Below are 24100 nucleotides of genomic sequence, written 5' to 3'. Positions count from 1 at the left end.
AATACATATAGAAGTGTCAACATCTGCCAAATATTTTTTGTCAAACAATATAAAATTATGTCAAGTAATTAACAAGAATATTAAGTAAGAATAATGTCTGTCAAATAAACAACCTCTGGATGTCCTCAAATTTGTCAGTGGTGCTTCTGCATAGTACACAATTCTATATGCAGGATTCATGATGGAACTATTTTCTTTTATGAAATGGGCAACTGAATGTTTAAGTTCAGTTCCCAGAAAATTTTTTACTTAAGGTGTTGTGATGTCTGTGATTTTCACCTGCTTGTATCACATGTATAAAGGACTGCTCAGGGTTTGTACACTTTCACATCCAAAAGCACCCTGGACAATCAGTGTCTTACTCAGTTTAATAATGAGTGAATGAGAAGGCACTTAATGACATTGACTGTATATGCTGAAGAAGCATGAACCATACTTTCTTTCTTCTGTTAAGTCTTTATGAAATCAATGTTATCTATGATAACCGGCTATGAATGACCTTATTTATATCTAGAAGGTGATTAGTGCTGCCTTTGTAAAGAATGGCATTTAAAAAAAAAAAAGAAAGGAAAAAACCTCAGGAGATTCTCTATGTAAGAACCTGTTTTTTAATTGCTAATATATATTATGAAGTTTTCTAGAAATTGTAAAGCCTCAAACAACTCTGAAGGGTGTCTTCTTCCTGCTAGCAGATAATGGACAACAAAACAGCAAAGCCTAGTTTAATTCTGCCAGCAGAAATATGCCTAAATGGCAGATCTTCACAGTATTTGGGCTTCTCAGCATAATCATAAAGATTAGAGCCAAATCATTGCAATAGAAGAGTTTACTGCTATGCACTTTTCTGAGGGGGGTACAATGCTTTCCTTAGTAAGGCCAAATTAAAGAAAACAGTCATACAGAGGCTAGCTGAACAGTAACACTTCCTGATGAACCTTTAGTCATATGATTTATGTTTTTGCTATCAGTTTAAAGCTTTTGATGCTTGTCACTTTCATAACTTGCTGCCTTAACCTGAAAACCAGCATCTTGAGAAATACAATAAATAATATCTACATATATAATACAATAAATACAAGACTTCACAGGGGGAGCTTGGAAACATTATCTCGCTTTTTTGAAACTGTCTGACCCATCACACATCCTTTGTAATTCCAATCAAATTCTAACTAGGCGTAGCACATCAAACAACTTTTGAACTCTCAGAGAGACAACTAACTAATGGACACACATGCTGGATTTCACAGAACACTGGGCATACCACTCCATCTATCCTCAGAATAATTATTGTTCCTTCTTCCTTCTGACTGGGGTTTGAACAAAAGGCAGCAAACTGAAGAACTGCCTTCTCCAAGCCATCAGTAGAATGAAAAATAAATTTACAATGAGAAACAAATCTAAATCTCAGATTTTCAGTGTCCTCCATGGTGGCTAGGTCTCTAAAAGCAGGAAAGTAAATTTCCCACCCAGAGTTTTTAATTACTATAATCTTGCCAACAGATGTTACAGTAACTGCATTGATCAAAATGTAATTAATTATGCACTGTGCAAAGCAAGCAGATGCTTCATGAAGTAGATTTCACTGACAATTTTTTAAAGGAAGGAATGAAGAGGTAGGTAGTTGGGTTCTTCTGGTGGAAAAGCATAAACAAATCTATGATGTACTTCTGTTATTCAGCTTTGCTGAGGAAACACTCCAGAGCTATGCGTAGAGGGCTCACACACACATGCTGTGGAAGCTACATCTGCAAATATTTCTCTAGGACATTGCACTAAAGTTCAGAATTAATAAAGATTTAAACTCTATTGTTGAGCTGAACAGCCTACTTTTAAAGCGATTAATTTCAAAGGATATTAAAAATAAAACGATAGAAAGAATCAGAAATGGTTCCAAATGAATTAAACAATCATGTATTATTGATTACTTACCTGACAGCTGAAGTTAGCTTAGCTGTATTATCAGAAAGCATACTTATTGCTCCTTCATCTTCCCCTTCTATACCCTGGGTTTTGGGGAAGGGTTTGGAAAGAGGAATAAAAATAGTCATAATAAACACAAAGATCAAACATGCTAATACAAGCAATGCATTTAGAACCTGTTTTCTCATAATTATATTCATGTCTGGATTGTGTTTGACAGTTATTAGGAAAGTTATACAAATGTAATGCTAATAAACACAACAAATTGAACCTTCTCATGAAATATGTTACTTGTAGTCCTATTACTTTTAAGGTAGTATTATGCCTCAAATTTTGGGGAGGGCAAGGAGAGACCAGGCTAAGCACCTCTACAAGTTCTATTATGCTTTACATAAAGTACATATAGATGATAAAACTTACCATGATACTTTTAAGTCTTTTGACTTCATCTTCTTGAGCTCTGTAGGATTCCAGTTCTTGCTGAACAGACTCGGCTACCTCCGGAAAAGGACTAATGAAATAGTCTGCATTAGGCTCAGTTAAATCAACAAATGCTAGAACCAGACAGGCTGCATGATCAAGATGATAATGAAAATATTTGCAGAAATATCAATACACAAATCATGCAGCAGTTTCAAATCAGAGAAAATACTGACATCTTACTGTAGGTTTACTTCAGCTTTCTAAGATATATTCACTGTTTTCAATAATTTCATGTAATTCTGATGAGAAAAGTTTTGTGCCATGTTATAAAAAGCTATAATACAATTACTGTGGACAATTAATATTCACAATGATCACTCCTTAAGAAAAACAACACCAAAACGTCAAAAATATTTTCAAAAAAGCTTAAAAATAGCACTACCATAATATTAAAAATACTTAGAACTTATATTGACTAAAATAATATAAACTCTATGCCTATAGATGTTACCTGCCCTTATGTTTTTGCCAGAATTTATCAGATGCAGTTAAATCATAGGACTTCTTATTTTTTTTCTTAGGTCTAGCACCTGCTGGAGAACTTTCCATTCCTGTTGATTCTTCCAAGTTAACTCTATTCAAATGGAAATCCTAAAAAAGAGGAATCTTAAGTAAATATTTGACAGTTTTAAATTATTTAATCAGTCTTTTATACTCAACCACTTCTCTTATAGAATATTAAAAAAATATATTAACACAGCTCTTTATTAGAGTTACTTAAGAAGGCTGGAAACATTTTACTAACTAGATGATAACAACAGCAATGTAAGAACTTCAAAATTACTCATGCTTATTGAAAAAACACCAAAAAAAGAAACAGGTGTTAAGCAAAGACATCTGATTGTCCCACATGCAACCAGTCCTCTGACACTGAACTCTGAGCACTGCTTTCTCTATGAAAAATGAATTATTTAGCAACAACTGAACTCTAACAACTGACTAAAACTTTAAAGTAACAAGTTTCTGTGTTACAGACAAAAAAAATGTTTCCAAGGCTCAATATCACTTACAGCAAATGTACCAAAGCTGAAGAAACTCATTACATCGGCAACAGGAATATACACTGTGAGGACTAGTTAGCCACACCTTCACAGCTCTTTCCCTGTTTTTTTAAACACCAGTGAAATATCAAGTGCATGATAAAGCAACAGTTTGCAACAAAGCTGCTACTGTTCCTTACAGCTTTTCTCCTGCAGATGCATGAAGGACATCTTTTTGCTCGATGACACAGTTATGCTCACATAATGTCTGCACGTGGCTCCCTGTATGTCTCCTGATTCTTTCCCCCATTACTTTTGCCAAGGACAGCTCTTCATTTTCTTTAGCATGTATTTTCTCTCTGGTTTCCAACAAAGATTAATAACTACTCCACTTGTCCTTTTCAAGAACATGTAAGGTGCTCTTTGCATAGCAAATAATGATAGAGTCAAACCTTCAACCCTCTGCCATGAATCTTTTAAAATTGCTATTTTTTTTTCCAGAATTAAATCTCCACTTTACTATGTTCATTACAGTATATAAAACTAAATCACTGTAAGTGAAATAGTAAAATAAAATTTTAAAAATGTTTATAGTTATCCCTTGGCAGAGTTCACACTTAAAATGAAAAACTATAAATTATCCATGCCAGAAGAGAAATAAAATCAAGTAGCTGCTCGAAGCACATGCAGTCAATAAAGACAAACCTTATCTTACAAGATGTGTTCAATGTTTCAGGAAAAAAAGGGTATTTTTCAAGTACATATATTCAATAAAAATATAAAGGAAAAAAATATAACTGATTGCAAATTCAGTGTTGTCGAACCTAAGTGAAACGGTGACAACAGAAAGCTTACTGAGGAAAAAAAAAAATAAATCACTAAAAAGAAAATTGGCTTCATCCTGACTCAAACCAGGACATTCAGCTATAATTTTTAATGGAGATCTATGTTTTGGTTCAATTTAACTCACTAGTAACCTGAGTTTCCAAGTTAGTTTTGGACTTTACATGGAGTTTTACCAAAATTATTCTTATTGATTAGCATTCCTCCTTTCACCTCCCCATTTTGTCTTTATAAGGCTTTCTATCCAATCCTCCCATTTTTCTGTATCAACTCCTGAAAGGTTTTTATTCAGAAATGGGTATCTCTTCATACAAGCCTATTTATGTGCAGAAACACCACCATTACAATCTAAATGGATGTAGCACACAATTTTGTGGCCGGGTTAACATTTAGTTCAACATGCCATAGAATTCCTGGACTATTGTAACTGAGAACTTAAATGAAAAGCAGTTTATTATTACACAATCATCATGTTGGTAACACTTTCACAGTTAAAAGGCTACTGTGGTTATTTAATGAAATATCATGCTCAGTAAGTGAAGAACCTGGCATGCTCGCCTTTAAGTGACTGGTTTTGCAACTGAACTTTTGGTCTTGACATGGAATCACAGGCCACTTGGTTACTATTTCACTGGACAAATTCATAATCCTATCAACTCAAGTCAAAAATTAAAACACAACATGCGACATTTAGCAAGTTGTTCCAGAGGAACTACGGAAGCCTGTTGCAGTATAGATAAATACCCAAGGATCCTCAAACCATTATTCTAATGTTATTCTGATATGCCTCCGTATTTGTAGCAAAACAATTATAATTCTGGTTTCCATTCCCTACTTTTTCACTGGTTTTTCAAAAGCCATCTGTAGAAACGCAGGACTTCTGTTTGCAAGTCTCCGGACAGTTCAAGTTATTGGAGAAAACAAGGGAAACCATGTTTTTTTCAATCAGGTCAAAAATTATTTGCAAAAAGCACCCTTAAGTTTAAGATGAAGAGACTTTTCATAAGGAATTAAATACATAAAGTAGACGCTGAAAGCGTCCTAAACCATCCCATCAGTGCCAAAATACTTTCATGGTAGCATTGCAACTTTATGGACAACACTATATATATGACTATACAGTTCACAACCAACTTTGTATACATACATATTTGTGCATATTTTATGTATTCCTTTAATACAATAATAAAACCAAAGTATTTTTCAAACTAGATGCTGAAATTATTTGCATTATTAACTCTACAGTATAAAAAAGCCACCAAAAAGTAATTATTCTTACTCATTATCCTTCATTATTTACTCTGTATATGAAATGCATGAATCTTAGGTTAATAACATTGGCTTTCATTCAAGTACATTTCCACTACTGGTTTTATAAAATAAACTTGAGGAAATACAAGAGGTTTAAGGCTATCTGAATTTCAAAATAATTATTAGAAAACTCCAGCTATTTTAGGTTCCTCACAGTAGGGTCATATACCACTTGGCATCTATGTTGAAACATCTCTACCACCTTGTGGAGAAAACAAGAAACAGGCTTTTTTAGAAATTCAAACTAATACTTAAATTATTTTAAAAACTCATTAAAAGCATGTATTTTTCAAAACTGAACTGCACTTAACAGAGTTTGTAGTTTACATAACATAAAAGATCATGAACTACTGAAGAAAAAATTACCTATCTTTTGATAATGTCAAGAGTTCAACTTTTAAACCATTTTAGAAGTTACTGGTAAATAAAACTTCTAGAGAAAATCTTTCAAGTTGTTTTTTTTTGCTAAACAAATTCCAAATGCAACAGAAAAAAAAATATTTTAGATTAAGAGAGAATCTGGTATTAAGTTTAATAACAAACTGAGTGAAAAAACAGTTTTGGTAACAAAATCAGACTTATTCTTACCAGAACATCATGCACTAAAGCTTGGTATGTCCAAGTATGATGTAGAGGAGTTGCTAAATCTATGTTTCTGTCAACAAGGACTAATAGCGGCCTTTGGAAGCTGAAAAGATGACACCATATTAATACTTCTTTAAACATGCTTAGAACATCCTAGTAACATCCTAAGTGGTATCAGCCACCTTCTACACCATATTTCAAATTAAAAGCCAAACCGCCTATGCAGAGTTCCTCCAGCCTTTCTACAAATCATCTGGGACTGATCACTACCAGAAATTCCATGAATCAATGTCTTAGTTATGATGAAAGGATTTCTTTATTTTTTACTAAGTGAAATTATCAACACATAAATATTGAGCAGAAGTCAAAACACTAAACTGTAACTAGCATTTGAACTATTAATTAATGTCACTTTGAGTAGATACACGTTTGAGTTCTGAACAACTGTCTGAATGCGTAATATTTGGTGTTCATCCCCATTATGAACCTCAAATATAAAATCTCTCTCTCTAGGGTTTTTAATTTCATTTTTCTCTTTGCTTTTATATTAAGTCAACAAAGAAAAAACCCACGAACTTCTGAGATGCACTGTGCTAATTCCACTGATATTCAATTTTGTAAAAAAAGAATGCAGACATGTCTAAATGTCTTGGGTTATGGCTACATGAAAATTTTACAGTGAAGACAGGAAGGCTGTGAATTGACAGAACATTACTACAACCACTTCCCTACATTAACCCTAAAGGAAATGTGATGGCTAAATTACGGTGTATTTGCACAGAGTAAAAGCATATTAGTTCCATGCTCTGGATTTCCTTGCAGCATTTTCAGGTAGCTATTTAATCTCAAAAGCCTTAGTGACCTGATTCTGAAAAGCAAACTAAAGATCTGAAGCCTTCTACCTGATTTAAAGTTCCTGTGTTTCTCTTTCCTTGCATTTTGATTTTCTAAGGGTAATGATGCTATACTATCAAGAAAACAAGCCACTCCCCTGAAGGAAAAACAGTGGTTACAATTCAGTTCCCATGAAAATGAGTGAACTGGTATTTCACAGCTATTTTCTCCCTACCAGCTTTCAATCTCATTTAGTTTTGTCACCCTTGATGTTTTTCCTGTCTTTTATCCAAGTTCTGCTCTTAACTTGAAATATAAATGATTACTATTTTATACCAAGTTAGAAGATCCTGTTTCCTTCAGTTACACTCTTACCAATACATCTCCTCAACCTTTTCATGTATAGTGTAAACTAATGTAACACACTTTCCTAAGGCAGCCTGTGGAGTATTCAGCTATCTTGGGTCAAGCATCCACAAGTGTCTTTTCTCACCCTTCCTTCCCCTCCAAAGATTCAAACGGTCATGATTTAACAATCCTGAACAATCTAATTATCCAACTCCTAGTCCTTCAGCAGTCCTCCTCTGGTAGATACAGGGATTGGCTGAGAAACGTGCTTTTGACAAAACTACAACCGGTAATGCTCACAAGTGAGAAAATGGTACTTCTTTTTAATGGACTAAAGGTTGCTAATGGGTATGTTCAGATATTCAGCTGCATATTGTGGTCCTGTAAACTGGGTGAATTTACAGGAGATTGGTTCCTGCTGGGTTTAGAGGTTGGACAAATTACCTGGTTCGATAAATAATTGTTGTCTCACTGTTCCAGCACTGAACACTGATCAGCTATGAAAGTTCTCAAACTGGTTATGATAAGAGATTGGAAAAATCCTTGAAGAGTATATAAATTCTTTCAGAATATCAACCAAATCCCTGTAAATACAATTTTCAGCACAGTGGTGATTTATCCTAATGAGATATTTCGGATAACTGAAACATGAAAAATAAAAATGCATAGTTATTCCAATCACCATACCTGAACTGGCCAGCTCCAAGTGTGTCACCTGTAAAAAGACTGTTCCTGGCATCTCTTAGATTCTCTCTGAGCTTCTTATCTAATTTCTGAGGAGGAAAAAAAATCAACCAGCTTTTAACCAACTAATGGTTTCCTAACCTCTTTATATGATCAGCATTTAAATATTTATTGTGCTTTTTTTGTAGTTTACAAATGTCTTAGCTGCAGGAAGCCTAGGTCCACTACATATGGGAAAGAAAGAAAGAAAACTCTTCCTTCTGTTTTCTCCTTCCAGCATTTATGTCTATACCCAGGGCTACACAGAAGAGAATTCCTTTATGTCCACTAATCTCCTCCCAGGCAAGTAGGACTGTCTCACTAAACATGCAAACAGAAAATAACAGTAGGAGGCACCAAGAGGGAATCTCAGTAGAAGCAGGAAATTGGACTGTCAGACACTGCCACACAATGTTTCATAAAAATGAGAATACCCTCTATGAATGCATGCATACTGAAGACTTAGATTTAAGCAATATTAAGGCTTCATTGACAAAGAAAGATGCAAGGAACATGGAAGAAATGAAGCACAATGACTTCTAATGAAGATAGTGCTGTAGTCATTTTTCATTCTGATCTAGTTTGGTAATTTCATCCCTACTTGATTATCTAGGTCAGTTTAGTTTCATGTAGGAAAAATGTCTTGTACTTAACAGGGTTTCCCAGTAAGAGAAATAAAAATTTCTTACTAAGACACACAGAAAAACCCAGGCCAGACAGGCACTTTTTAAATTGTGTAGATATAGCTTAATGGTTGTAATTATAATGCCTGTCAGAAAATCTTGATAAATTCTAGACTAGGAATTATTATCCATGTTCAAGTTTCTCATCAGCTGATTCCATGATATTAAGGTTTCTACAGATGAGTTCTATTGAACTGAAATCAGATAGGAAAACTGGTGTATCTCCTTCCCTATTTTATTACTCTCATGAAGAAAAGGATACAATGACACTAGATCTCTGCCTAGGACTGAGGAAAGTAAACAAAATGTTAATAAAGTTTTAAAACAATGACACTTGTTTAAAAATAGTTTCTTACCACTGCCACCATTTCAGCTGCAGTTCCTCTTGAACATCTGATAATAGGAATAGCTCCTAATAAAAGATATATTGATTTCTACTTGCACTATAATTTTCAATTATAAATTTGTGTACACTTCATAAAACAATTTTTAGTAACATTCTGAGTTCAAATTTTTCAAGTGGACAACACAAACTTTTATTTGTCTCTTTCAGTCTTTATGTATAAAACAAAAATTACTTTCTAGAAATTACACAAAATTTTACAAAAGGAAGTAAATACCTCATACCTATTGTGGAGGAGACAAATTATCTCATAGAGAAGCATTAAAACTTACATTTCAGTAGGTTAGAAGAGCCTTAAAAACACTAATAATTACTGTAACACCAACCATCACAATGTATTAGTTACAACTCACCGCAGGGTAATGTTATTCTCAAAAGCATATTTTCCATTGGCTTTCAGGTTTCTTTTGCTATTGTTTCTAACTGAACCATACAAATATGAAAATTCCAATACCATAGAGTTTAAGTGACTGAGTAAAAGACTTTATTTGTATCATGCTAGCACTTAAAAAAACTCAACAGGTCCAAGGGAATCTCTCCTGAACAGACTGCCCCATGGCACTTTCCAGCTTCTCTTGCAGGAATGCTCTCTCAGACCGACTGAAGTGAGAACTTAGATCATATATCATCACTATGGAAAATGCATGAGTTAAACATCAAGAAAACTCACAATAAAATCAGTAAATTTAATATACCTTCCTATTCCTTGAGTTATTTCAGTTAGATCAGTTAGGGTTTGTGTTGGGGTTTTTGTTATTTTCTTATTTTTCTGTGTCTTGGGTTTTTTTTTTTTTGAGCTATAAATCTAAACTTGGAGCACTACTGATCTTCACTGCAAACTAGGATTTTGTAAAAACAGTGAACACTAATATTTGCATTTCAGTATTCTTCTCCCATTGATACTGAAGACTAGGACTCAGCTCCCACACAGGACAGCTTTAACTGTCTTCTGCAGTCATGTGTAGCAATAGTTTGGTTAAGGCCATTAACCACCCTCACAAAACATTAAGATTTCTGTCACAGAACTAATTCTGCCTTTCCTATATGAAATCACGAAACTTCTAGGTATCTCACGGAATACAGATATCTTCTAAAAGGAAAACATATGAAAAATATTCTAGAATTTGAAAACTTACCAAGCGTAACAAAAAAACAGAAGAGACTATCAACAATAGTGTCCATTATAGTTTCCATTTCTGTGTCAGTTATATCTGGTCGATTAATGGCTAAAAGTGTGGAAAAGAGTTAAGAATAGGGTTAAAGAAGTTTATGCCACTTTAATACTGAGAAAGCAATCCTCCTCTTGCCTAATGGCTGTTAGTAGTCAAGAGCTTTTGTTGCAAAATAATCCAATTGTGAAATGCCTCTTTTAGCACATCCATTTTTTTTCCCGTTTTATTTTGAGCAAAAAATTAGGAGAACTTAATTTTGCTCATCATATAAAGTAAACCACTACACAATTTTTCCAATTATCTGTGACAATGCATACTGTTTTTTCAGATATAAAATCCTCAGTAATTACTAGTGTAATTTAAAGAGAATTACAGTATGCCATTATCTAAAAGTAATGATTCTAAATACCACCTCTTGTAATGGAGATTTTCTTTTCTTTTTTTCCTTTTAATAAATTTATTGTCAGTCTCAAGATTAGGGATAATTCCAAATTTCTAAAACGTTTCACGCTACAGATAGAAAGATTTCCCTCACATATTTAGGTCACGTAACAACACTTCCATGAAATAATTAACACTGACAAGAATATATTAACAAACAGGTAACATCAAACCTAATCTTAGCACAGGTCTCAAGTAAAGCACTACCTCAGGACTCATGCCATAAATCCCATCCTTCTTTCTTTTATTTAAGCTTTTAAAACTTCTCACATAATTACCCACCTTATACTCTTTCTTCTAACATGAACTTCAAATCTCTGAACATTGGTAAACTTTCCATCCCAAGTTTATACATAACCAGCCATAATAATTCCCTAAATATAAAGGGGCTTTCTCTTCCACAGCTTTTAACCTCCAAGGACTTCAGAGAAATGGATTATATTAGCAATTTCTATGAGCAGCTATACTTAATAAGTCAAACATTTTTCTAGGCTGCTAGGATGACAGCAGTAATAGAAGCATCCCCCCTCAGCACCTTTTTATTCTAAGTTCAAGTTTCTGAAATAATCAGTACCAAGAAAGGCATGCTGTTGTCAGCTGACAAAGCTTTGAAATTAATTGGGGCTATCATTCTGCAGTTATCACCAACTAATGGTCTCCCAGTTTACAGGGAGGAAATAATCTTACTTTTACCCCTTGCCTTTCTCAATTTAAAAATGTAATTTCCTTTAATGTTTAAGGTACTCATTTATTATGTTCCAATAAACTGCGCACTGTCAGTGCCTTCTAATTTTGTGTAACATGCACAATTTATGAGCACATTCTTTTTTTTTTTTTGTACCATAGCAATCAACACAAATATTACATATTACTGCTCCTTAGATCAATCATTGAGAAACTCCATTAATAATCTTCTGTTCTACAATGTTTTCTATATATTCCTCTCTCTCCACTGTAACAAGCTTATTTGGTATGTATCCACAGAAAAGTAAACTTGGGTCTCCTGCATTTTCTTGTTCTTTTAGCAAATTGATCCAAATTTGATAAAGAAGGATTCATATACCATCAAACAGGACGGAATGAAAATTTATTGTATACCAGTACTACCCATTTACTCTTCATTCTATGTACTAGTAGAAAAACAGAACCAAACGGAGCCTGAGTGATTATCTTGTCAGTCCTCTTGCCCAAATATGAGTTAAACCTATGTTATTTCTGTGTCTAAACCAACTCCCAAAGCCACTCCATCAGGAAAATGCCATAATGTTTATAGGTAATCTATTATAATATTTCACTACCTTTAATGTTAGAAAGTGCTCCTAATACCGGATCACAGACTTTCTGGTTGTAATTTAAGCTCACCACTTCTTGTCCATTACTAACGGACAGAGAGGATGTGTTATCTTCTTTCTGTCTGCGCAAACCTTTTACATAACCCAAGAGTTATCATGCTTACTTAACCTGATACCACCTTTCTGTAAATGCGGTCATAACAGCCAGGAAATCAGGAATCTGAAAATTAACTTTTTGTGTTATACTTGTTCTTATTTCAGCCATTCACCTACATGTGTGGCCAGACATGGCAGTGCTGCTGCAAGAACAGCAGCCACCTTTCATCACCATCAGATTTACATCGATTTATGTAGATCACGAACCTATCTAAAAACTGGCAGTTTCCTGCAGGGTTACTCTCCAAAGGCAAAAAACAGCACTACTTTTTCACCCCTGCATTCCTGTGTGAGATCTCACACAGCGAGATGGATCAGCTCAGTGCTCTAAGGGACAACAAATCATGCTCTGTGGTAGATTAATTTCTGTTTGATCAGCTTTTGGAAACAGCCAACTTCTAGACTGGTTTAAACACAGTGTGAAACCATGTGTCATGTGGCAAATTTCAGCAGCTAAAGAGAGGAAAACAAACCACACATAAACTGAAGGGTTCAAAACATTTTCAGTCATTTTAATGCAAATTCCTTGTTAGCTAGCAGGAAACCTATGAAAAGTGGTGAAGTATCTTACATACACACACGCAAACACATCAAAAAACAACTATTACTAAAACTCTTAATAGCATGCTTCAGTAAAAAAAAAACCTGCTTTTCAAACAAAAATGCCCTTCGTTCTGACAATGGAATCAATCCCCAGTGTGAGACAGAACTCAACATTATGGATCCAGTTTTAAAGAAAGGTACTGATTTTGGAAACGGGGCAAGAGGAGAAAAATCTCTTTCCATGTATGTTAGGTATATGGAGACTTCTCACCTCTACCTGATTACTAGTGAGTATTCTCTGCATCCAAATAAATCAGGAACTAGCTGTGTGACACTGTAGACACTGTAACTACACTAAAGTAATGGGAAGCTGCTGCTAAAAAAGTACTGCTGACTTACACACTTCTGCTGCTTCCTTTGCATTGGGATTTGTAGATCACACAAATGAGCTGGTATTGTCTATGGGATAAGTCATCTGAACAAACACTCTGCAGCTCCAGGGTTCTGATGTAAAAGGAGAAGATGAGGGAAATGACAGCAGAGGCAGTAAGACAACCTGCCCTGTATAGCTACTCATTTGAGTAAGAGGGGCAGGAGAGGTACAGTGACAATTCTCTGTTGATTTAGCATACTGAATTTTAAGGGGAGCGTAGAAAGCAAACCAAAGGAGGTAGGAAAACCACGTGGACAATTATTACAACTAGTATATACATGGACTGGAGCTGCCATAGCAACATAGCTGTAGAGGTAACCAATCTAAGGCAGCCCCTTGGTTTTCCTACTAGGTTCCAAACCATGTTCCAACTAAAGTCCCAAGAAAGGGAGTTCCAGGAGGCTGACTTAACTTGCAATTCTGACAATTTAAAGAGAAGCTGACCTGCTTGGCTCACATGTCTGCAGAAGAAATCAGCAATTCTTATTTTGTAGAAAGCCCTTTCCCACATTCTTCTCTGTGTTACTCCAGTCCCTGATCCTAACCATCTCCCCTTGCACACCTCCACGTGTTCTCATGTCTTGAAAAGAATGTACTGACTGGTCACTGTCTAGAAGATACCAGAAACTCTATCAGTTAAAGCCATTGCTTTGCATTCCTTATAGTAACTTTCCAACTGATCACTCCTACAGAAAAAAAAAAATACTTAATTCCTTAAGAACTGCAAAAGGGATTATGACTAAATGGTGGTGCCAAAACACAGCAGCCACCCACAGTGTCCGTCCACATGTATGAAATTTTTCCTGTAAAAAGCCCTACCATCCATTTATATGTCTGTACTGCAATTTTGCTTTGCTAAATCTGTTCTTTAAAAATAAATAATTAGTTTTCAATAGTACAATAGCTGTGTAGTAAAGGTGCTGAAATTAATATCCTGATCTAGTGGGAGGTGTTTCTGCCAATGCATGGGGGTTGGAACTGGATGATCTTTAGGGTCCTTTCCAACCCAAACCATTCTATGATTCTGTGATCTAAGAACTGCTTCCTTCATGACTTAAATTACACATCTAACCAGCCATCCTGAATTCTGAGCAGATCAAAGGAAAATAAAGCCATTGCTTATTGGTATTAGCTAGAACTTCAAAAGTAAATTTCAGACATTCAGGAATAATTTTATACAAATTTTACTTACCACGATAGGAAACAAGTTCTTTGTTTTGGTTACACAATACAAACATGTCATCTTCTAAAGTAATAAAATTAAGATATTGATCAAACACCTAGAAATCAAGGAATAATGGTCAGAACAGTCCAGAGTGAAGTGTAAAGAAAAACTGATTTACTGTTACTTCTTTTTGAACCTTTTACAGAACTATCTACTAAAGAAAGAAATGCAAGGCATAATGTATGAATTAAAAAACTTGTGTAAGGATTGAGTGGTAACACAAAACTTCAGAGCACTTAAGTGCTAAAAGAAAAACAGTCCAACTTCAAGTACCTTTGTGGACAAATTTTTAGTAGCCAATCATCACAAAAAAACCCCACATGTAGGACATTATAATATTGTAGGTTTATTTTTTATTAATACAAAAGACTACAACATAAATGGTGCTGAGCTCTCAGGCAGGAAAGAGGACAATATCTACACTATGAGAAATTATAGCTCACAAAATCCAATTTTTCTGCAACATACCTTCATTCAGGAAAAAAATTAAACTTCTCTATAGCGTAAGGTGTTAAGGGGACATCATAACAGAAAAATAGATTTAAGAAGGTTAGTTCACAGTGCTACACCAATTTGCTTCTGATGAATTCCTAAGGCTTAAATAATACTAGCAGTTTTAATTTCCTTTCACAACAACAGCTTCATTCTCTCATGCCAGTAGTGCTCCCTAACAGAACTGAGAAAAACTGAATGTATTTAAACATGTATGAAAATAATTAGTAAATAATTTGCTAATTTTTGGTTTTGGTACAGGCATTCAACAAAAATAAGAGGGCACATACTTGACACCTGTCTTTAAATCATAAAGGTATAGGGGTGTAGTGAGTAACAGTGTGTGTACAAAACATCCACCTCTACAGTACACTTAAAATGACAAGTGCACTCATAGCACACTTTTCATGTACTTAGAAGCTAAAAACCCCATCCCATTATATATGCACTGGAGGTACTCATTGAGCTGATGGAATCAGGAATACTCTGAAATAATTCTTATTTCCCCTCTTATAATTTAGCACAAAGGTCTTGCAGCACTCGGACTTTAGACTAAGATGAAGTATAGCATTACTGAGATTACTGTAGACAAGCCTGTCACTGAATCTAGGGAAACACTCATTTTGTTCATGATTCAGTCAGAAAAAGGTGTGTACTGCACTGAAGTGGCCATGTAAGACCGCAGTAATACCTGTAATGGTTTTATCTTGAACATTAGAGACTGGGGGATTTTCTTACCTTAGCCACTTGAGTTACTGCATTAGCACCTATGGCAGCATTTGCAATATCTTCCAGTTTACTTCTCGAAATGGCAGAAATAAAGTTTAAATAATAAGACTCATAAAGCTGGTTTCGAAGATCCTAAAAGGAAGGAAATCCACAAACTTTTTCCTGAATAAGTACCAAAATATTTCTGATCAATTAAAAAACATTTAAGAAATTAGCTGTCTGCTCATATAGCCCTGTATGCAGTGTTTTGACTGCGTAACTAGATATAATTAGATAACACAGAACTGCAAAAGCCATGAAATTAAATTTAAGCTACCAGATAGCAACTCCATCTCCACCCCTTACCACTGACAAAAAGTACCCTTCGTTCTTCTCCCTTCCTTTGGGAATATGTCAACTTTCTCTCAATTCCTCACAGACAATGCAAAAAAATGTTAGCCTAGTCCAACCCCTTCCCTCAAAGTAGAGTCATTTAGATCAAGCATCTCATTATTATGTTCAGTCAATTTTTTAGCATCTCCAAGGATGGAGACTCCACAAACTCTCCAGGCAATCTGTTCCAGCATTCAGCCACCCTCATCAAAATAGCTTTTTCTTACATTTAAATTGAATTGCCTATATTACCATTTGTGTCCACTACCTCTTGTCTTTTCACTCCCAAAGATCTCTCTCCAAAACATTTTTAACCCTTCAACTTTCTGGGAAATGAAGTTTTGCATGTAAAAAGTTCTGGGTGATATCTGTGATGAGAAAAACTTTTGACTCTATAAAAAATGCAAGCAAAGGTGTTTAGACATGTACAAGAACTGGATACAGTACGGTTACACTCTGGTGACTGTAGGATTACTTCACACATTCTACCTCTGTTGTATCCACTCATTTGAAAAACTAAGCATGCAAGTTACCTGGCACATTCTGTCAATATTTTCTTCTGTTGGCATCACAAAGTAAACAGCAGGAACATCTGGAATAGCATCCCGATCTGAATGCAAAAGCCTATAAGGAATTAAAAATACAATCATAGAATGGTTTGAGTTGGAAGGAGCTTTAAAGATCATCTAGTTCCAAACCCCCTGCCACGGGCAGGGACACCTCGCACTACAACAGGTTGCATCCAACCTGGCCTTGAACACTACTAGGGAGGGGGCACCCACAGCTTCCCTGGGCAACATGTTCCAGTATCTCACCACCCTCACACTGAAGATTTCTTCCTACCATCTACCCATAATCTACCTTCTTTCAGCTTGAAACCATTATCCCTTGTCCCATTACTACAAGTCCTTGTAAAAAGTACCTCCCCAGTTTTCCTTTAGGCCTCTTCAGGGACTGGAAGGCTGCTATAAGGTCTCCCCAGAGCATTCTCTTCTCCAGGCTGAACAACCCCAGCTTTCTCTGCCTGTCTGTATAGTAGAGGTGCTCCAGCCCTCTGATCATCTTTGTGGTCCTCCTCTGGACTCTCTCCAGGACCTCCATGTCCTTTCTGTGTTGGGGACTCCGAAATTGGACACAGAACTCCAGAGGGAGTCCCATGAGAGTGAAGTAGAGGGTGAGAATCACCTCCTGCTGGTGACCTGCTGCTGGTGAATCACACGACCTGCTGGTCATGTTTCTTTCAAAGAAGCCCAAGATATGGTTGGCTTTCCGGGCTGTAAGCACACAATGCCAGCTCTAATGTTCCTCCTCTGATTTGTGTAAAAATTACAAAAATTGTATTATTTCTTTATACAGACACATTTAATTTCTAAAATTTCTCCCTATATTTAGCTAAATTTTAGCAAGAACAAAACATGAAAAAATGGCAAAATAATATTTGTGTAATTTTTGGCTGAATATTTTAATAGAGGTTTCCAAAGTTTATTTAAGGCTTGAGAAAAGGTTTTGCAAATCTTCAAAAATAGATTAATCTATTCCAAGGAAGGCAAAATACCATATCCACAAAGTTCATATACCAATTATTAATTGCTGACATGATAACAAAAAAACTGCTTATCTCATACTATTAAACTTGCCTTTCCTGGTCATTAAAACAAAGACAGGCAAGGTGCTCACACGTTTCTTTCACATTTCTGCTGCTTTGTCAATGTGTTAAAGTTACTAAACTTTTTCTTAAAAAAATGATTTATCTTGAAAGATCCTCCATGACTATTATCATAGCTAAGGAATTACAATGTACCATATAAATGAAATCTGGAGAGACAGAAATGGGAAATCTCTTAAAATAATACTCCATGTATTTAACAAGAGACAATTAAAATCTATGTGTAAAAAGGCAAGCAGATAATATGCAGTCTCATGATACAGCTTCTGTAAAAATAATTTTAAGATATGTGAATACAGAGGGAATTGTACAGACAGATTCCCCCAAATATATATTGGATAATTTATCATTTAAGTGGAGGTCCCATCTTTTTAGTAATTAATCCTACTGAGCAGTGTCTGGGAAGACCTTTCCATTCCCCAATTCTGAATAATTCCATCTCATTTTAGAAACAGGTCAGGGTATAAGCTTTATTTTAGTAGTTATTAATCAAATTGTTTTTAATGTTTTGGGGTTTTTTTTTGTGATTTTGGGGGAATATTTTAAAAAGTTACTTTTAGAAAAACAAAACAGAACAAACCTTATTTTTTTTACTTACAGATGTAAAGTGATCCCCATATCTCTCAACTCTTTCACTGACAGCAAAGGTGAGATTATGTCTTGGCCAAACCTGTCATAAATGAGAACCTGAAACAGATACACAGATTTTTACAAAGTGGTGTAAAAAGTGCACAGAGTAGAATACAGGATACAGTGGATATAGGAATTCAGGTTTAAGGAACTACTGTCCTAACCTGAAAAGTGCTAAACATTTACTAATTTATAATACATCACTAATTTGTTATGGACTTCCATTTGTGCTTACTAATAAATAACAAAAAAAAAATTCAAAGAAACTCAATGGTAAGGCAAATAAATTCATCATTCCCTTCTCCTGAAATGTGTCAATCAAACAGGAATCTTCTGTCATAAAATTTGTTATTTTAAGTGCATAGTTCCTCTGATTGCATGCCCTGGTTTCAGAGTATCAGGAGCATCTGTCACCTGCTTATCGGCTAAAACCATGACACTGCATTTGGAAGGAAACAAAAGGTGAAGCAGAGAGGAAAAAAAGGAACTAGCAAAAAATCCCAAATAAATAGGCAACTTTTTAACACTATAAAAATTCTCCTACTCCTGTTCAAACAGTTCTTACCTTCCAAACTGGTTCTCCGGTACTGTTTTTAACAGGAGGAACATTGAAGTTCAGCATACGTTTCAAAGCCACTGGAAAATAAAGCAGAATAATGCTTTACTCACTTTTTACCCTTCAACAATAGAGATTAAACACATTGCCAGAATTTTATTATAAGTTTCATTTGAGAGGAAAACCATCATAAAATAGAAATGCAACAAGTCACATTTTCATTATTTTTATGCACCTTTGATTGACAAGTAGCATACACCAGCTAGAAATTATAGGTTCTGGAAGACACTGCAAAAAGAAGAGAAGTAAGTCTCAAGTCACAAAGAAAGAATCTCTCCTTAGTTATATGGTCTACATTCTATCGCAGTCTTCCTTAAAAATAATTCCAGTATCTTGCTACAGCACATTCTGTACAATAAGAACTAGTTTTCTTTATTCCCCTGAGCTACTTTTCCTATGCCACAGGACCAAAACTACACAGGAACACAACCAAAAAATACTGTTTCAGTTAACTAGAACTGATAACACTTCCTAAATAATTTTGAGAATTCACAGAAAGAAACTGCTGCCTTAAGCAGTACAGAAATACCCCTAATTTGCAGCAGGAAAACTTTCTGAAACAGCAATAAGCTTTATTTTACCTTCCCACTCAACACAGAAACCAGAGTCCTTCACCTACCTCTGATTTATAAATCTATTAAGTAAGGAGTCCTGCCTCATTTATCTGATTAAACAATACACTATGTGCTTTTCTCCCATCTTTGACTAGAAGAAAATGACCATTTGCATCAATTTACGTTAGTGGATATTCTCTTCAAACTCATCAACAAAATAATCACAAAGCTTTGCAAAGAAGAAAAACTTTCAGAAACCAGGGCACTCATAACTGCAGAGCAGCAGAAATTGTTAACTTCTAACTCTTTAGCTGAATGAGGCTTGTGAGCATACTCACTACAGTTCCCCTGGGATATACAGTATCACAGGACAGCTCAGGCTTGAAAGGACCTCAGGAGATCTCCAACCTCCTGCTCAAGTACAGTCAGCTGTGAGGCCAAGCCACAATGCTCTGGGATTTATCCAGTCAAGTCTTGAAAACCCACAGGGGCACCATCACCACTATATGACCAGCTCCATTTAACAATGATCGAAAATTTTTCTTTATACATATTTTCACCACTACTGACACAGCACTGGCTTGTCTCATTGCTCTTAGCATCTGCTGCACATCTCAACTCCAGCTGAACTTTGGCTTTCCTAACACCATCCATCCATGCCAAAAAACATTTTTCAAGTCCTCCTTCACAGACTATCCCTACTTTCTCTTCCTCTGTACTGCCTTTTCAAATCACATTACCAGCAGTGAAACTTGACCACAGGAGGAAGAAAGCTAGCAGTCAGGCCTGGGTTTCCTTGGAATCCAGCCTTCCACTTGCCTATCACTTTTTTTTTTTTTCTTTTAATGCCATGAAACAGTCCTGAAGGCTGATTAGAGACTGCTCCCAGAGCCTTCACTCCCTCACTGCCAGTGACACTCGCTACACATTTCAGCCATACAAGCAATTCTGTATAAAGCTGCACCATTATGTATTTGGTACCAATGGATCTGAAGCAGCTGCTTTGTACATTTTACCATTTAAATTAAATCTTGGCATAAGTTCTCTACTAAGGAAGACAGCAATCAGACTAGTGATGTGCTACAACAATTGTGACAAACATTCAGCAAGTCTCTGGGTTTCTTTTCTGTATTTATATTCCCATTTAATTTACATTTAAGCTGAATACTCTCTGGGGCAAGGATTGAGTTTTTACTGTGCTTGCACAGTGATATGGTTTGACTGGTTATGAGGCAGGATAAAGGTCATAACAGATGGTGCACGTACATGGTAATACCAGCATGAAATGGTCATAACATATTTTCCTTTCTGTAAGTATCTTTTACCTGTTCAATCTACCTCCTTGCAAATTACTTCTCCCATGTAAAAACAACACAGGTTCAGCGGTAAATGCTGACTGAAACAATAAAGAAACAAGATGAAGCACAATAGAAAAGAGTAAAGCTGTATGGAGTAAGGACTCAAAGACAGCTGGCTTTATTAGAAAGGTATCAAAGAGAAGAAAAGGATTGCAAAGGAACATCAAATAGCACTATTAATGGTAGATGGCCACAGGAATAAGAGTACAGGAACCAGAATTCTGGTACGAAAAGAAGATGGACAGTACTAGTAAATATTTACGGTCCACACATAGACTCAGAGTCTCTGGCTGATAATTTTCAACATTTCATGTTAAATAAATATACTCAGAATCCTCTATGCCACCAGAAAGATACTGCAGTTGCTAAGGGGAATGTGACAAGATTACAGCTCAAACTACTGACAAAAACTTTGGTAAGCAAGGGAAGTACAGGACTTCAGAGCTGACATGCTCTGTGCTTTAGAAATATGTTGAAATGGGTGGCTCAATGTTCCACAAAGCAGCACGAAGACAGAGTAGAAAAAGTCAATGATGAATTTGTAGTCATATGTAGGGAGGGACTGTACACCTAACCCTTTATCCACAGAAAACCTTATGCAGAATTAGTTGTATTCTCAATTTCTCGAAGGTCAGTATACTCTCTGAGCCCTCTGTGTAGCTTTAACAGCAGCATCACAACAGAAGCTTTATTTTTGCACAATTAAAGGGTATTTCTCGTTGATCCTTGCCACAGCCAGAAATGAAACAGAAAGGGAGGGAGCGCACAACCTGCTCCCCACGTCCACCGCTCAAGCTCCGAGCCCGCGGAAGCCCCTCCCCGGGAGCGATTTCCACACCACGGCGGCACCTGCAGCCACGTCGCTGGGGGCCCGCTCAGGAGCGCGGCCTGTGCCCCGCCGCGGGGCCGCGCCGGCAAGAGCTGCGGCCAGAGGCCCCCGGAGCCCCGCCGCGCGGTCCCGCCGCTGCGGAGGTGCCTGAGCGGCGCGCCAGAGGCCGCCCGGGGAGGGGGAGGGAGAAGGCGGCCGACCCGTTGCCGGGAGACCCAAGCCGGGTGAGAGGGCGCGAATCCCCCGGCGGAGGCGAGGCAGAGAGGAGACTCCCGCATCCCGACGGGCGCCTGGCGGGGGGAAAGGGCGGGGGGGCGGCTGACAGGAGCCTCCGGCTGCAGCACGGGGCTGACCTTGCTCCCCCCCTCCCCCGAGCCCCGGAGAGGGCAGCTGCCGCGCCGGCCAAGGCACTTACCTGTCTGCTTCTCCCGGATACCGGCCGCCATCTTCCCGCCCCGCCAGCCCTGCCGCGGCGCCCCGCCCACAGCCCCGTGCGCAGCCGCCCGACGACGTGGCGGCCCGTGCGGCGGCGGCGGGCGGGCCCGGGGCGGGCCCGGCGCCAGGTGCCGGGCTCGCCACCGCCTCCCCAGCGGCTGCCGCGGCAGGGATCTGCGCTCTCGTCGCCCCGGCGGGTTGCAGGGCGCGGGGAGGCGGTGCCTACCGCCCCGAGCAACCTTTGGAGTCCTGGAACCCGCCCTCGTTCTTGAGGGAGCTGTAATTAAGACTCTGCATCTTAGGATATGACATTTTGGCCTGTGCTTTTCTCTAGCTGAGAACTAAAGAACAGGTTGAGGTCTTTCAGACAACAGGGTGATGCCACTTCCCCCTTCCCCCCGCCCCGAATAAATGTCATACCATCATAGAATAGTTTGGGTTGGAAGGGGCCTTAAAGATCATTTAGTTCCAACCCCCCTGCCATGTACAGGGACACTTCCCACTAGACCAGGTTGCTCCAAGCTCCATCCAAGCTGGACTTAAACACTGCCAAGGAGGGGATGTTCATAACTCCTTTGGGCAACATGTTCCAGTCTCACCACCCTCACTGGAAGGAATTCCTTCCTAATACCTAAATGTACCCTCTTTCAGCTTGAAACTATTCCACCTTGTCCTACCACTACAAGCCATAGACAAAGTCCCACCCCAACTATCCTACAGGTTGCCTGCAGGTATTGGTCTGCCCGGAGCCTTCTCTTCTCCAGGCTGAACAACCCCAGCTTTCTCCGCCTGTCTTCACACTTCTTTTGATCAGCCCAGGATACAGTTGGCTTTTTGGGCTGTGGGTGCACATTGCCTGCTCACGTTAAGTTTCTCATCAACCAACATCCCAAAGTCCTTCAAGGCTGTTCTCAAACCATTCTCTTCCCAGCCTATATTTGTCCTTTGGAGTGCTTCAATCCAGCTGCAGGCACCTTGTACTTGGCCTTGTTGAGCTTCACGTGGTTTTCTCAGGCCCAACTCTCAAACTTGTCAAGGTCCTTTTGGATGGCATCCCTTCCATCCAGTGTGTCAATTGCACCATACAGCTTGGTGTCATCAGCAAACTTGCTGAGGGTGCACTCAGACTGTCCCTGTCACTGACAAACATGTTAAATGGCACTGGTCCTAATACTGACCTGTGACGAACACCACTCATCACTGATTGCCACTTAGACACCAAGCTGTTGACCGCAACTCTTTGAGTGTGACCATCTAGCCAATTCCTTATCCACTGAGTGGTCCATCCACCACTTCCATATCTTTCCAACTTAGCGACCAGGATGTTGTGCAGGACTGGACTTTGCACAAGTCCAGTAGATGACAACAGTTGCTCTCCTCTTGACTAGTGATGCTGTGACCCCATCGTAAAAGGCTACCAAATTTGTCAGGCATGAGTTGCCCTTAGTGAAGCCATGTTGGTTGCCACCAATCACCTCCTTTTTTTCCATGTACCTTAGCATAGTTTCCTGGACAATCTGCTCCATGATCTTGCCAGGCACAAAGGTCAGATTGACTGACCTGTAGCTCCCTGGCTCTTATTTTTTTCTTCCTTTTTAAAAATGGGAGTTGTTTCCCCTTTCCCAGGCAGTGGGAACTTCACCAGACTGCCACAGCTTCTTAAATATGAGATGGAGAGTGGCTTAGCAACTTCATCCACCAATTCCCTTAGGACCCATGGGATGCATCTCATCAGGTCCCATAGACTTGTGCACCTTAAGATTCCTTATATGGTCTTAAATCCTATCTACCCCTACAGTGGCTGGTTCTTCATTCTCCCAGTCCCTGCCTTTGCCTTCTGTGACTTTGGCAGTGTGACTTGAGTGCTTGCCAGTGAAGACTGATGTGAAAGTCATTCACTACCTCTCCTGCTTCCTTCTGGAGAGGTCCCACATTTTCCCGTGTCTTCCTTTTTCCACTGAAACACCTGCATAGAAGCTTTTCTTGTTCTCCTTGATGTCCCTGACCAGATTTAACTCTATCAGGGCTTTAGCTTTCCTAACCT

General features: G+C 37.8%; 1 protein-coding gene across 1 annotated transcript in view; it reads right to left on the bottom strand.

Moving 5' to 3' along the window:
• The window catches only part of SCFD1 (sec1 family domain containing 1), a 50189-nt gene extending 28091 nt beyond the window's left edge, over positions 1-22098 (bottom strand). The window contains exons 1-13 of the mRNA XM_051620434.1: positions 22037-22098; positions 18830-18900; positions 18233-18321; positions 16502-16592; positions 15606-15728; positions 14343-14430; positions 10250-10339; positions 9067-9122; positions 7992-8077; positions 6126-6225; positions 2855-2994; positions 2341-2431; positions 1930-2003 (exon numbers count right to left, since the gene is read on the bottom strand). Coding sequence (XP_051476394.1) covers positions 1930-2003; positions 2341-2431; positions 2855-2994; positions 6126-6225; positions 7992-8077; positions 9067-9122; positions 10250-10339; positions 14343-14430; positions 15606-15728; positions 16502-16592; positions 18233-18321; positions 18830-18900; positions 22037-22067 — 1130 coding nt within the window. The 5' untranslated portion in view covers positions 22068-22098. The remainder of the gene's footprint in view (positions 1-1929; positions 2004-2340; positions 2432-2854; positions 2995-6125; positions 6226-7991; positions 8078-9066; positions 9123-10249; positions 10340-14342; positions 14431-15605; positions 15729-16501; positions 16593-18232; positions 18322-18829; positions 18901-22036) is intronic.
• Positions 22099-24100: the final 2002 nt, after the last annotated feature.

Source organism: Apus apus, chromosome 5 (assembly GCF_020740795.1).
Source record: "Apus apus isolate bApuApu2 chromosome 5, bApuApu2.pri.cur, whole genome shotgun sequence".
Taxonomy (NCBI): Eukaryota; Metazoa; Chordata; class Aves; order Apodiformes; family Apodidae; genus Apus; species Apus apus.
The sequence above is the reverse complement of the archived record's forward strand: the minus strand, read 5'-3'. Positions and strand labels throughout refer to the sequence as shown.